We start from the raw sequence: 15,224 nt of genomic DNA, 5'->3' as shown, positions 1-15,224 counted from the left end.
AGGATTTTTTTAGATATTGCTTGGACATTAGACCTTTAATGCTGGCAGTGTTCTTGAACACCATAATCAGTGCAGTCTTAGTACTGTGGATAAACCATAGCATTTCGAAACTGTTACAATATAAGAAATTTTAGAACGAAAGTTATCTACAGAGCTACAGAACAAAGTGTATGTAGAAGATTAAATGTGGTTACAGATTTAAATACACCTGTCCTTAAAGGTGTGTTCCCTTATGATGTCTCTTTGGCTAAGACCTTGAATATTATGCTTACAAAACTGCGAGAAAAGTGGTCCGATAGAGCAAGATCAGTTACAAACACCTTGAGATTGTTTAAACCCTTATCTTATGATACCAAAATATGTCCCTGTTTTTTGACATTTGCAGTTTAGCATGCGAGTCAAACCAACATTTCTAAGCCTGTCATATAGTTCTACTGCACCTCTTTCTTCCAGATTGTTACTGCAAATGTGGAAATCTACCACAATAATTAAGCAGTCATAATCGAAACATATCACAAATGGAAGATCATTAAAACCACAGAAAACTTTTGTTTTGGATTCCAAGCATTCAAGGACATATTTTATACTGGACTCTTTACCGAAATAGCCAAACATTTAAAACGAGTTTCTTTATATTTATTGAGCACAATGCTAGGGGACAATAGTGTTTGGGAACCCATTCTCACAAAATTTCAAACAATGTAGCCGCTCTTCCGACATTCCTTTGTTGTCTGCTCTCAGAAAGAAAATTGAAATTTAGTAGTAATTAAAAATGATTTTCCCGACTAGGGTTCGGCCTCAATAATAATGACTTTGAACCGGTTAAAATTCTCCTGGAGTATTTCACATGTTTTATCTTCAATTTCTAGTTTCCATGCCCAGTTTGCCGAAAGGAAAGAGAGATGCCCCATCATCAAAGAAGAATAAACAGGAGTGTGTGCAAAACTATCTGTTTGTGTTGCGGCATTCACAACCTAATTCACTCCTATCATTTGCTGTGAGAACAGCCCGCTGTTGTGATCTCTCTTTCCATGGGCTAGTGCACTGCAAATATTTTAAATCTAAATAAGACATTTCTCTTAACATAAGTGAGACACTTTGCCAATGGAACAAGAAAATTTACATTTAGAATTAGAAAAAAAATGGCATTGTCTTATTTCAAGTGCATATTATCTAAGTATCTTATTTTAAGAGTAAAACTATTAATTCTATTGGTAAATCATTGTATCTACCTAATCAAATTAAGGGTATAAACAGTTAATTTAAGAAAATTTTACTTATTTATGAATAATATAGCATATTTTTGGAAATTCTGGCAAGTTGCTTTTGTCTAAGTGGAGAATTTACATTGTAAGCCACCATCCTCGATCCTTTGGCCTGGAGAAATCTTTTGGCCTGTAGTTTCGGGTGATCTGCAGGTGGATTCAATGTCTGTGTTCTGTTCGAGTTCACAGCTCAGGATGTTTGTTCTTACACTGTACGACCCATACAGTGCGATCTAACTGCTCACACGGCATTTCCAGAAACCGCACGTCGGATTTGGGGTCAAGAGATGGCGCTTGTCAGACATGGCAATTTGGAAGAGAAGAAGAAAAACTCCCTTGTATTCACATGCACAGTGCGTGAGGTTCTGGTAAATCGGCACATAGACACTTGTAGCTCTGCTTCAACAGCAGGAGTTATCCACAAACACCTCACGAGGAAAAACTGAATCGGGAGGTGGTCGCTGAAGGCTGATTGCCCCTCGTTACCCCCTGCATACTGTACTACACGATGCAGGAAGCACAATGAGGCTGAAACTCGCCCCAATTCAAAATATTCTCGCCCGACTGGAGAATCTGCCTGCAAAGAGAAAAAATGCATAAGGTGATTGCCCAGCTTAAGGGAGGCACCTTCTTCTAATTGTCCTGACTTGTCCTTTTGGGTTGGATTAAAAACACGCCAAAATCCTTTTGAAGAAAATTATAATTATAATAATCCTTGCGAGTTCTTAGTATTCTAACTTTTCTTTGATTTTGTTGAAGAGATATAAGAGTAACACAGCACAAGGAAAACAGGGAGTGGGAAGGAAGAATTCAAACAAGCAGGGGGACAGAAGTAACCTCTAACATAAACATCTACTGTATTCTTTTGAAATCCAACAGCAGGATCATTTAGCAAATTTTTTTTTATTGGGTCAACATCAGCAGCTTTTTGTTGGTGTGTATTCATGTTATGACTAATTAACAATGTGTTTGTTCTTGGTATGAGAAATGATCTTTGGTCATTATTTGTTTTTTTACTGCTTTATAAAAACAACCATCATTTACGGAGTCAAGGTGGTGGTATTTTATTTTAACCCATTCTTTCTCTTTATTCTCACTGCTACAGGAAGAATTGGTGTGTGCAAGCTGACAGTGATAAATATTAAGAGAATGTAAAGGTGGTGTTTTCAAAGTTGAAAGGCATTGAGCAATTATAATGTCTACTTTGAAGTCAAGCAGGGCTGTGTTTTATGTGACAAACACTTCAAAGCAGACTTGATACTCTGCTGCTAGCACTGTTTCTCCTGTATTGTCATTTGGTTTATGCTTAGTACCTGATTTCATTTACCTGTGGCAGTTACACTTCTGTAATCATCAGCGCAATTGTAACTGTGGAAAGTGGAATATATATTACTAGTATATTTTATGTCAGTATTACAATATGCATATAGGATTTAATGTACATTTGAGCCGATAGGTAAAATGAACCCCAAAACAGCTGTTCAATCCTACATTGACAATACTAAGACTGTTTTAAGATACCTAAAAGGCCAAGTGTATCTGGGAGATAGGGTGAGATACACTTCAAAAGATATTGGGTTTATTCTCATCCACTGGGACATATCTGTCATAAAATTATTGATTCAGCGGCAGATGTAGTGTTGCATTTGCAGGTTTGTCAGTTTAACCATGAGCCATTTTTAATGGTATTTGCACAGAGTGGTCACTAATTAACCCCAAATCTTAACTCTGACATTGATCCTGCCAAAAAGTGATGCTAAAAAGTAACATTTTTCCTGTACAATTACAATAAAGCTTCCTGACACGTGCCACTTTCCTTTCAGATATTTTTTTGACTGTTAAGTAGAGAAATGTTTCAAGTGGGCCCGACTTTTGTAGCGAAATAAACTCTAATCCTTTTGTAGAGATGCAGGTATTCTCATTTCAGCAGCAGGCACCAGCTTTTGATCACTACAATATCTCTGTGTCTTTCCAGTGAGCTTGATAACCGCTGATAAGACCTAAAAGGTTCTCCTCCTGTTCCAATCATGTTATGCTTTTCAGCAGCAAGAAATTACACAAAAGACTGACAGTTTTGTTTTTCTTTTTAGAAATAAAAAATAACCATGTAGGCAGAACAAGTGGGAGAGGTATATGTCAGTAAGAAAAGATAAGTCAGTCTAATCCTGAAGTAAAAGCAAAGGGATGTTGGGGTAGTAGTTGTAATTGAGTTGGGTTGAGAACATCATTTTTTCTACTGTCAGCAAAACTTCTGAGGATTGTCAACTATTGATTATTGGGACCTGACATTTCCCCTTTAACTCTTTGTCTCAGACTCTGTATTATGCTCTCCCTATTTGGCTTGGACCCAATCTAAATCGGTTAAATGGGGGAAAGGAAGCTTCAGAGCACTCTCCTGTTTTGTTGATGTTGCAACCTTCCTTGGCTCCTATAAGAATATTAATTCCTGTCCCTAGTACTATTGATAGGCTGAGCCAAGCCAATCTGAACCGATCTTGAACCTTTGGCAGAACTAAGACCCAAAGGACCTGCCCTGCTACTTGAGGAGCCCAAACCTTAGTTAGCATTTACTGTTAAACCCTAGGGAAAGCTTCAAACCATCAAGTTGTTGATGCAGATTTAATTTATTTTGCAACTATTTTATATAGTATGTCCTACATATTTAAAACAGTGCTTAGATTTGGCATAAAATTGTATTTAATTGTGTACAGTAAGTTTGATTCATCTTATTTTATCTATGTCACACTATTCCATGGCAGTATAAAAACAGTTGGATATACACACAAAGCCACATTCAGATAAAGTACAAATAGGTTCTGATTATAAAACAGCACCAAGTCTGGTAATTGGAAATTGCTGTTATTAACTGTGAATATACCCCTTGGATATACCAGTTTTAGCTTGCAGAGTCCAACTTTTGTTACCTTTGGTAGTGAAGGACTTTTCAGAATACTGCTATTATCATCAATTTCTTTTGTTTCTTTTCTTTTGATGGAATTTCTTATCAACAAATAGGCTACAAGCTGTAAACTGTGGAAAGGTCAGGCAGGCTGCTGGGGCAGGGATGTAGTTAGAAGTCGCGGTATGCCCTGCACGCTGAAAAAAATGTTTCAGTACACCGAGGGGTAGAATTTAGAAGTAATGATAATGCATACCATATACCAGCCCACCTACGGCACTCTGTAAAACACACATCTATGAAGTAAGACTTATATCTAGCTACTTTCTGTGTGCTCACTTTGCACAGGTTATTTTCCTCTGAATATTGTAATGATATTATTTGTTTAATTTTAGGGATAGAGCTTTTATGATCATGCACATTGTTATTTTGAGAGGCACCCATCACAAGATATGGCACATAAGTTTCGGCCACTGTCTCTGCTTCCATTTTTCCCCTTTCTTTTTTCACCGCAGCACAGCATGTGAGTGCAAATATGCAGATGAAACAGACTTTCATCGAAAAATATTTGCATAAGTAGCCATGTACTTACTTTAAGGATGCAGTTTGCTAGTTTACATGTGTAACAAAAACCTGTGCAAAGCAAAGCAAAGCTAGAATTGAGTGGTTGAGTTCAACTTGCAGATTTTGCAATAAATTGAAAAGAACTATATACGGTATTTACATTTTTTTTTGTTTGCTTAAGTTCTGCTGACATGTTCCTACTTTTGTTTTTGTGCTTCACATATGTCTCATTCTATTTTTATTTAATGTTGTTTTCATATAAGTTTAGGTCGGGGAAACCTAAATAAAATATGACAGATTATGACCCCTGACCAAAGAAAAAATATCAAAGTGACCTTCTGCAGGGTAGATATTATTCATTGTACACATAATCACATCTCTTACAACAGGTCAAGAGAGTTTTAAAAAATTACATAAAGTCATGAGTTGTCTAAGCTTGCACACAACATACTCATAGGAGGTAAAACTTGATGCAAGGTTGGTAATTAAGGTGTTGTGGAGGAAAATCGATTCTTCTGTGTTTATTTAGGAGCAAAAAACCTGGACCTAAAAGTACAAAACTGAGGCCTTAAATTCCCAGGGTTTCCCTAAATGTTCACAGTTACCCAGAACCTACATCTCCATATGTCAGATAGAGAAAAATACATTAAAATGAAGTTAATGTGTATTCAAAGTACAAGTATCCACTTAATCAGTAGCAGACAGGACATCTATTTACGCTTTTATAAAGGTCTTTTCAGAACTCTCCCTGATTGGCTCCTGTTCAGGATTACCTTATCGAAAGGTTGAGATTCAGGTCACTGCCCACAGAAATGTGTTGAGTCAAAGTTTTATGTGTTGCATAAAAAGAAAGCAAAGATGGTGGTCAATAATGTATGTGAGCCAACCGACCTCTCCTTCACTGACAGCTGCTTTTAGCATAGCTCAGCTGTACACGACAACATCTGTAAACTTTGATGGAATTATTGCTAAATCTATAATGAATAGCATTTGGTAAGGTCATTGGCTTCAGCAATTAGGAAATCTTTTGCACAACAGATGCAGTTCACTTAAAACAATAAGCCAAACAAGCTGACAGCTGAATGAGGGGGATCATTGATGAACTTTTGAGAGACTAAAAAAGAAAGTCTATTTATAGGTAATATATAATAACAAGATGCCAGAATATTGAAAGAAGGTAGTTTATTATACAAATGTCACAAGGTTGTCAAAAAGGTTGATCTGTGGTGTGCTAAATCAATGTTAGGCTTTTAAGAATGAAGGTTTTAGGCTGAAGCTTCTTTTGCAACAACAACAGAAATGTTTGTTCCATTCAGGGTGTCATTGGATAATATCTGTTTTAATACCACACTCACAAAAAAAAAAACTTGAATCAAAACACAAAGGATGTGGCAAACTTTCAATAATAATAAAAAAGCTACTTAAGTCCACCTGATCTTTAGTACGTAAAACAATATTCATCCACTAAATGTGCCAGCCTTGCCTGCATAGAACATCAACTATTTCTGATTACTAGCACTAAAACTTTTACATCCACGTTCATTCATTTTTGCCTATTAATCTTTGCAGATTATATTTCTTAATTCTATTGGAGTTTATTCCACTCCCTGTGTAAGGTAAAGCTAAAATATTTTATATTATCTGGAGTTATGTAGAATTAATGGTTTAGTTTCGCTTATTTATATAGCGGCAGTTCAAAACACATAATTTTAAGGAACTTTATAGAGACAATTTTTCAAAGCATATAGTCAGAGTGTTAATATGTTTTCTATCTAAGAAAAACCAACTCAATGTACTGAGTCACTGACTTGCAGGACATGCGCCTCTTGGATGAGCATGTTGTGACAGCAGAATTTACTTCGCATTTTGTTGTTGACTCTTTAGCAATCTGCTGAGCATACATGTAGTGACAGTAGAGAGGAAAAAGTTCCTTTAAACGGGAAGAAACCTCCAGCAGGGCCAGGCTCAATTTGAGAATCTTTCTGCTGAGGGTTAACAGCTCCAAATTATTTTTACAGTGAACTGCCAGCAAAGGAAAAGGCTTTTTATATCTATTTAGCTGTTTTAGCCCTTGTCAGAGTAATTACTTTCAAGATGGAAGACTGTCATGGCACTTTGTAAACAGGTGCCCAGCCTTATGTAGAAACTGGTATAACATTCTTTGCTTATGCAAATGTTTTGATTATAAGCGGAGGCCATAAAAACCAAGTAAATGCAGTGATTGATGTCAGGCAGTAAAATAAGAGAAATTGTTTCCTTAAATCCATTTATGGACTTTGTAACAGTTTTTAGAATGACAGATATTGGCTTGTTTCTTTTTTTTATTATTAATTATCGAAGTGGTGATTTTTGAGAACTTTTATCTTAAAGACATATTGGTTGAAAAGTTATTTTTAAGTAATATCTTTAGAACACTGCTCAGACTGTCAGTAGTTTTGTCACAACAAAAGCAAGAATTATGTAGGCTGCAAAAGAATGTTTGCTGCGCAAATTGGAAAGTAATACATCATTTTAAAGTAATAATAAAAGTTTTACATAACAGGTGGTTCATTTCTCCTTTTTCCACCAGTCACTCAGGCAGACCAACTTTGGGCGTTTGAGGATAATACTAAAATCTGTGCTTAGAATGTCTCTTGTGATGTGACCATCCTGAGGTTTTTAAAAAATGTAACATATGAAACTCTAGAAATGCAGTAGGCTAAACAAATACCACTGAAGCTACATTTTCAAAAGGCTTCCCACTTTACCCACATTCACCAAAGCAATCATCAAGAAGCAAACATAATGTTGTGGTGACCATTTGTGGTATCATGGCAAAATGACATTTAAAATAACATAACAACTCTGTTAGCTTCTGCAGGAGGTATGCCCTCTTCTGGGTCATGCTGGAGAGGGAGGTGACATCCAGCTCCAACTGGGCGTTGTCTCGAGACAATGAAAAGATAAGCTAAGCATAAGGATTCCCAGGGGTGACTAAATAGTCACACCAAAGAGACACACCACATGATTGTGCAGGGGTGGGGCTTTGCTGTGTCTAAAGCCCACAAACATCTTCAATGTTTTCGAGCATTGAGATCAAATTGTTTGGATGGTACCAGATTACCAGATTATTAATCTACTACCTGTTGACAGATGCATCACCCCCAGAGGTGAACCCAAGAGCAGTTGAAATATGAGGAATCAAAGAGGCAGCTGATTTCTTCACAGGGAATTTATCCACTTTACGTTAGGATAGACTACATATATAATGTTGTCATGGTCTTGGTTCTGCTGTTCTTTACTTTGCTCCTTGTTTTCTAGATTTATTGGTTTAATTCCAGTTTTGTTGTAATTTCTAGATTTATATTAGTTCTCATGTTTTTCTGTTGTCCTCTATTGCCCTCTTGTGTGTGTGTGTATGTTCCTTTCCCCTTGGCTCCCTCATTGTCTCCTCTCACACCTGCTCCTTGTCAGCTCGTTAGCCCTCCCTTTGTCTCTCTCTGCTATATATGCTCTCCCTCTGCTCTTACTCTTTGTTGGTTCCTTGTCTTTGCTGTCCTCCCATGCTGTTGTCCACGTTCCTCGTCTCTCCCTGGCTCCTAACCCTAACCCCAGATGTCTCCATAGTTCTGGTTTGCTTTTGATTATTAGTTCGATTTTTGCATTCCTGCCTTTGTTACTGTTTTTGCCCCATTAAACTCCCAAGAAATCTTCTCAGCCTCTCTGCCTCTGCATTTGGGTCCTCTACTAAGACTAACCCTGACAAATGTAAGCACTCAATCACACCACCCTCTATAGTAGATATACTGTACATATACATGGAAAGATGTTGGCCATTGTAATGCTTTGGAAATGTAATATAGCAGAAGTTTAGATTTCTTGTTGAGCCAGAGGGTCTGAAATATTGCACTAACAATATATAAAACATATATTTACTTTAACCGTCAAAAATAATTTCAAAATGCAGCCTTTTAATTTTGTTTTTACTTTTTCTATTTGGAAAAAATATGAATATAAGGATGTGAAGTAAGGAGTGAAGAAAGTAAAGAGCAATGTGAAGTAAGGAGTTCACACCTTGAAAGAAAATTACTCTCAAATTCTTATTTTTGATGTACATTGTCATTATTTGCTTATTGTTCATTTGTCTATTGTTCTGACCCTGATTTGCTGTATACCTGCAACAAATGTACCTTTCTACCTATGTCTTATTAATTTGTTACATTTCAATTAGTCAATCAACAAATTCATTGACCTGTAGCTAAATGCAAACTGATACACTCTTAAATTGCTCTCAATATTTTGCTTTGGTTTTCAGAAACATTTCAAAATTACCTTAGCCTCTTTGCATTTTCTTTCAACTTTTCAGAGTTCAAGAAGCTAGCAGAACAAATGCATACATGACTCTGTTAAATCTGAATCAAACACATCTCAAAATATGCAACAATATGCAATGAGCAGGTGTGTTGCTATGGTGAAGAAAATGATTTGCTAGAGTCTAGATTACAGTGTTTGCTTCCCAAAACAGCTTGCCTACACACATAACGGCAACACAACACACACCAATTGCTCAGCTAAAATAGGATGGCTGATTGCAGTAGTTTAGTGGGGAAATCCATTTGAATGGAAATGTGAAATGGAAGTTCATCACCAAACTCTAAGGCTGGGAAACCAGATGTGAAGGAGAAAGATTGATCCCAGTATCCCAGTTTACCGTTGCACCCCTAGTCTCATTACATTTGTTAAGAAAAATTTTTTTTGTTAAGTATATAGTTCCACATGTGTGAATTCATAGTTTTGATGCCTTCATTGTGAATTGTCAATTTTCATAGTCATGAAAATAAAGAAAACTCTTTGAAATAGGGAGGCTTAATGGTGTTAATAAAATCCAAATGTCACCTTTTGCATTATCAAATGTTGAAACACATAAAAAAAAAAATAGTACAACGGCGGAAAATTGTTCTGATATTTCCCTCTCAACTCATGAGGAAAACCTCCTCTATGTCTGACCGCTTTACGTAAAAAATCCTCAAGTTTGTTTGCCAATCAGCGTTGATCAACCAGCTTCATGACCTCCCCTAACTCCATAGACCCCTTAAGATATTTAGACTCACTTGACTTTTTATATTTTGTTGTGTAGATGGACAGACAGGTCAGTATGTTAAGTAAAAAAAAAAAGTTCCTATTTAGATTAAAACATCTATTTTTCCAAACAATACCACAGTGTTCAAGGGGTATGTTGTGGAGGAGGGGCAACTTATGTCAGGGGGCACATACAGTAACCCTTGGGGACACAACTGGTATCACTTGGGTTTCAACAAAACAATAAATGTTTTATAGCTCTATTACTATTATGTATGTATATGTAGTCTTAATTTGGATGACATCTTTAGTAAGGGTATATAATTTTTTTTTAAGACATTGCTTACAAAACATGTTTTTTCTTGTAAGCCACTTTGTTGCCATTTACTTTTCCTAATGGGTTCTCTAAATGCTGCCAAACAAACAATTTAAAAGTGATGCAGGCCATTTCAATGCTAATTTAGCCAGACAAAGTCATGCTGGCTGCTCCTTGACATCTGCTTCGTCAGACAGATGTCTCTATTTTAGACATAAGTTGACATTTTAAGATCACAAATCTTTGAAGGAATTTATTTGATTCTGACCACAAAACCTGCAGCCATAAAAAGTTTTAATTAAATAGAATTGGACTTAGTATGTTTAGAAAAATACTAATATTTACTTAAGAGCAAAATAAAGCCCCTCATAATCATAAAGATTGTAGGAAAAAGATACACACTTTAGTTTTTTTAAACAAATACCAATCTAAAAAGTGTGGCATGTGTTTTTAGCCCAGATTCACCTTAAAATAGATCCAATACAATCAATTTAAATGATAGTATGGCCTGATCAGAAACCTCTGATTTTGCAGATGCATAAATTTAATGCAATTTTAATGCATAAATTAAAAGGCTGTTTGCTGCCTCTGCCATACCTCAACTTAAAAAAAATGGAGATAAGCATCTCACTGCAGAGAGATTTGAAACCTCTTAAGCCCGAGTATGCCTTTTCCTGAAAAGGCATACTCATTCTTCATAAGTTAAATAAAAAGCCAAAATAGAAAAACAGATGTTTATGTACAAACTTCTCGCTTGTCCTGTAACAAAAGAAATATCCATAATAAACTGTAACTACAACTTTTTGGCTACAGATGTAGGAAGTGTGTTGCCCATACAATAAGCAACTGAGAAGTTATAGATGTTTAGATAAAAAAAAAAAAAAAATCATAACCTTTGCTGTGCCATTTTGGAATAGTTTAGCGGAATTGCTAAAATTTGGAATTTATTCTTGAAATTTAAAAGAATTGGAATGCTGTTATATATTATAAAAAGAGCTACTCTTCCAAAAATCAGAAGTTTAATTTTTTTTTAGCACTCTGTATTTACACACTGTAAATACACAATATATATACAAAGCTAAGTTGAAAAAGATGCATGAGGAGGCATTGTCGTATCTGAATAACATTTGCCCAATCAGGGAGCTTCATACCTCTTTGTAAAGCCTGCTTTCTACAGAATTCAATGATATACACCAATTTGAGTTAGACAAAAGCCAAACAGTAGCAGAGGCCTTTGCGATTTACACACAGTAACATATTCCAAATCTGAGCATGTTGTAGGAACATTGTACAATTACTTATTTATTTCAATTCAGTTTAGTTCAATTAAATTAAATCAAAAAATAAATAAAATTTGATGTTTTTCAATGCATAAGTTTTTTTTTTTTTTATCAAGTTATTGAATATGTTGATAGCTGTATGCAGAAAGGACCTTCTGTAGCTATTCATCTTGCACCAGATCTAAATTTGCCATTGATTTAAGACCCCTGTTGTTGTTTAATAGTGTTCTGAAGAGGAGGCTCTCAGTTTTACATAATGTTCTTCATTTTATGAAGTATTCTTTGTACAAATCATATCAAGAATTCTCGAGTTCCTCTATAACTTCGAGAACAAAGCTTGCCTTCTGTATCAGCTTGTTAAGCTCTTAAGTCCTTTGCTCTGATGCTGTTACACCAGTGGATGATGGCAGAAGAGATCACGCTCTAAAGGACCAAAGCTTTCATAAGAAGCACAGTTTACCTTCTTGTTGACTGCTTCACAGTTGTGTCTCCAGAGTCTGTTTTCCAGTTGAACACCAAGGTATTTATACTGTTCCTCCATCTCAACCTCTACTTTGATCATGTAAATAGAATTCAAATTCTTCCTGTTTCTAAGTGTGTGTTCGTCTCTCAGTTAATCAGCTACAAGCCTATAATTTTGTAAAATAGCTACAACCCCCCCCCCCCCCCCCCTTTTTTTTTCTCAATTGTTTATTTATTGAGTTTTCATCTTGTTACACCAACACAACATTCTGAACACATAGGTAAGCTGAAAGGGAAAAAATAAATAATTGAAAATATTAAGGGTGTATACGTAGGTTGGGAGGAAAAGAAACTTAATGTAACAAAAAAAATAGTTAAACACAATATAAAACATAATAAACGTAAACACAATAAAATAAGTCAAGTTTATTGTTGTTATCAATGTTATCATAAAAAAAGACAGGTAAGCACGATTACAAGTCATGTGTTAGGTCAAGATGGGATATCACATAGATGGAAGTCAGGTGATGATCTAGGGTCCCAATGTTTTAGCAAAAAGATCTTCTTTACCTTTCAAGTGGTAAGTATAGTGCTGCAGTTGCATTGTTTCATTCAATACTGTTTTAAATAAATTAATTGTAGGTGCTGTAGCTTGATTCCAGTTGAGCAGTATAAATATTTTAGCTACATAAGCAATTATTCCAATCCTTTTATCCGAGATCGGGTCCAGAGTATAATCTGAATCTGTACCAAAGAGATACAATAGAGGTGAGAGTTTAAATTGAATTTGCAAGAGGTTGATTTTAAGACTATGTACTGCATTCCAGAAATGTTTGAGTTTTTTGCATTTCCAAAATACATGGATAAAAGAGCCATTATAGGTTTTACAGCGATGACATTTACAAGACGCAGTAGGATACAATTTGCTAAGATGTACTGGTGTTAGGTACATTCTGTGCATGAATTTGTAATTTTGCTTGATAATTTTGTTACAAGATAAGGAAACAAAAGCATTAACACATATTTTGGTCCAAAGCTCATCATCAAGGTCTTGTTCTAGAGCTTTCTGCCTTAAGTGACATCAAGGAGGAGCTATTATAGACTAGTAATACTCCGTAGATTGCTGAGGTCTTCCCTTTCAGCTTTGTAGAGTTTACCATGATTTCCTCAATTGTTGAAAAAGTAAAGGACATTTGCCCTGACTTTTCCAATGTGGTTATATAATGGTGAAGCTGTAGATATTTATAGAAGTTTGGTTTGGGATGTCAAATTTTGATCTGAGGTCTACAAAAGATTTTAGAGAGCCCTCCTCAAATAAATTCTGGAGTTGATGTATGCCATGTTCTTTCCATTTAGTAAAAAGATTCCCTATCAGGGGTGGAAAATCTGGCTTAGAGAATAGAGGAGCATTGTAGAAATTATGGTATTTGATCCACAGAATCTCTTTACATCTTGCCAAGCCTGAAGGTTGTTTGCTATTACTTATGTTCAAGATATTGATTTTATAGCTTTTGTGTTGTTGATGAATGGCATAGTGATGAGTGAGGTGGGACAACAGAGTTCCCCCTCAATTTCTGTCCAATGAGCTGCTGTCCGGTTCTGTGTCCAACTAATTATGTCCTTAGTCTGTGCTGCCCATTAATACAGCTTAAAATCTGGAAGACCCAGTCTACCCTTTTCTTTAGATTTTGTTAGGGTTTTTAAAGAGATCCTGGGTGTGGATTTTTTTCATATAAAATAAATTATTATTTTATTGATTGACTGAAAGAATAGTTTATTAAGGTAACATGGTAAGGACTGAAAAAGATAATTGAATCATGGCAATACATTCATTTTAATGTCATTTATTTGCCCAATAAAAGAGATGGGAAGCATCTTAAGCCCAAGGGTCCTTGGGCTTAAGGGGTTACAGAAAAAGGAATGTCCAATTTTGTTTGGATGTGCTGATAACTTACATGGAAGCATTTGACAAAAATAACCAAAAAAGCAAGTTATTTCTTATTGGAGAGAAAGAGATAGTAAGAAACATAAAACTGACTAAAGACAGATACCAAATAGCACCACCCTAAAAACACAGCAGACGGTACCAGCAAGAGGGTGATGAGCGAGTGACTTTGTGTGTGCTTGCTTGAGAGTGTGCATGGTAATAGTTGTTTGAGAGGAAACATGCATGTGTTAAACAGCATGAGCCAATGATGTCTGGCATCACAGGATCAAAGGGTTCAGGGCAGTCATTACCTCTTCTGTTGAAACATTAAGGAAAATGGCTTTTTTTATGAGAGTGCCAAATGTTTCGCTGCTCTTTGTGTCTGTCCTTTAGTGTTAATATTAAAATGCTGCCCACAAAACCTTAGAGTGGAGATTAAGAAAATTTATATAGAGATTTTTTTCCTATTACTTTTACACTTCACGTTAATTCACATAAAAATACAAAAAAAAAAAAACTATAATATTATCTTCTTCCTTTCTATAGAGATTGGTAGAGGCGGCAGAAGAAGCGCACCTACAGCATGAAGAGGATCCAGACCTGCAGGTGAGTCAGTGCATACATTGCATATGTTTTTATGTTTGTATTGTCTCAATGCATTTTAATAAACATGTTCATTCCTTATCCTTTGAGGATGAAAAATATTATCCACATTGATATACACAGGTAGAGCTTTAGGTATGAATTATTGGTGAGGATGAAAGATTTTATAGTTCACCTCAAAGGTGATTATCGCTATTTGTTTTAAAATGAAATAAAAAGAAAACTGTTCCGCAGCGGCTCAGTGGTTGCCACAGCAAGTCATTAAGACTTGCTTGTCAGAATTGGCAGCTGGGAAAGAAAGCTTATTGGTGCATATTCAACAACAAAAAAATCTATTTTTTTCAACTATGATCAGTTCAAATGAACCCCTAGGTAAGAAAAAGGTTCAAAGAAGATATGCACACATGCACACTCAAGCATGTGTGACTTATGAAACCCCCCTCCAAACAAAACTTGCCATCAGTCCTGTGTCTCTGTGCTCTCATATTTGATACTTTATAGGGTCTATGCTCTGAAAAAAAAAAAAAAACATGTTGTGAGGACCGACTGCTCCATGAGGGGCCTAATGCCTTTTCCCAATGGGGGAATTGCTATTTTAGGGTCTGGGGTCACATTTAAGGCTGAGTTTTGGTTGGGATTAAGGCAGGGGTGTTGCTAGGCACAAAGCTTTACTGGGGCACTGGCCCCCTACCACATATGCCCCTCCTTCCATACACAAATACAGACAAGCACACTGCCCCACCCTGATACATTCCTACCAAAATTAGTTTACTTATTAATGAGTGTAAGAGCATATTTATTTTAACAACAGGAACATTTTCAACATTGCAGCAATGAAAATAAGACATCA

At 35.9% G+C, this 15,224-nt stretch overlaps 1 protein-coding gene across 2 annotated transcripts in view; it reads left to right on the top strand.

The window, feature by feature from the left end:
• Positions 1–15,224, top strand: part of LOC107087050 (voltage-dependent calcium channel subunit alpha-2/delta-3-like) — a 155,655-nt gene that overhangs the window by 33,579 nt on the left and 106,852 nt on the right. For both annotated transcript variants that reach the window (XM_015378394.1, XM_015378393.1), the window contains exon 4: positions 14,318–14,377. In XM_015378394.1, coding sequence (XP_015233880.1) covers positions 14,318–14,377 — 60 coding nt within the window. The remainder of the gene's footprint in view (positions 1–14,317; positions 14,378–15,224) is intronic.

Source organism: Cyprinodon variegatus, unplaced genomic scaffold (genome assembly GCF_000732505.1).
Source record: "Cyprinodon variegatus isolate N-32 unplaced genomic scaffold, C_variegatus-1.0 Scaffold171, whole genome shotgun sequence".
NCBI lineage: Eukaryota > Metazoa > Chordata > Actinopteri > Cyprinodontiformes > Cyprinodontidae > Cyprinodon > Cyprinodon variegatus.
This window is presented reverse-complemented; position numbering and strand designations above follow the sequence as displayed.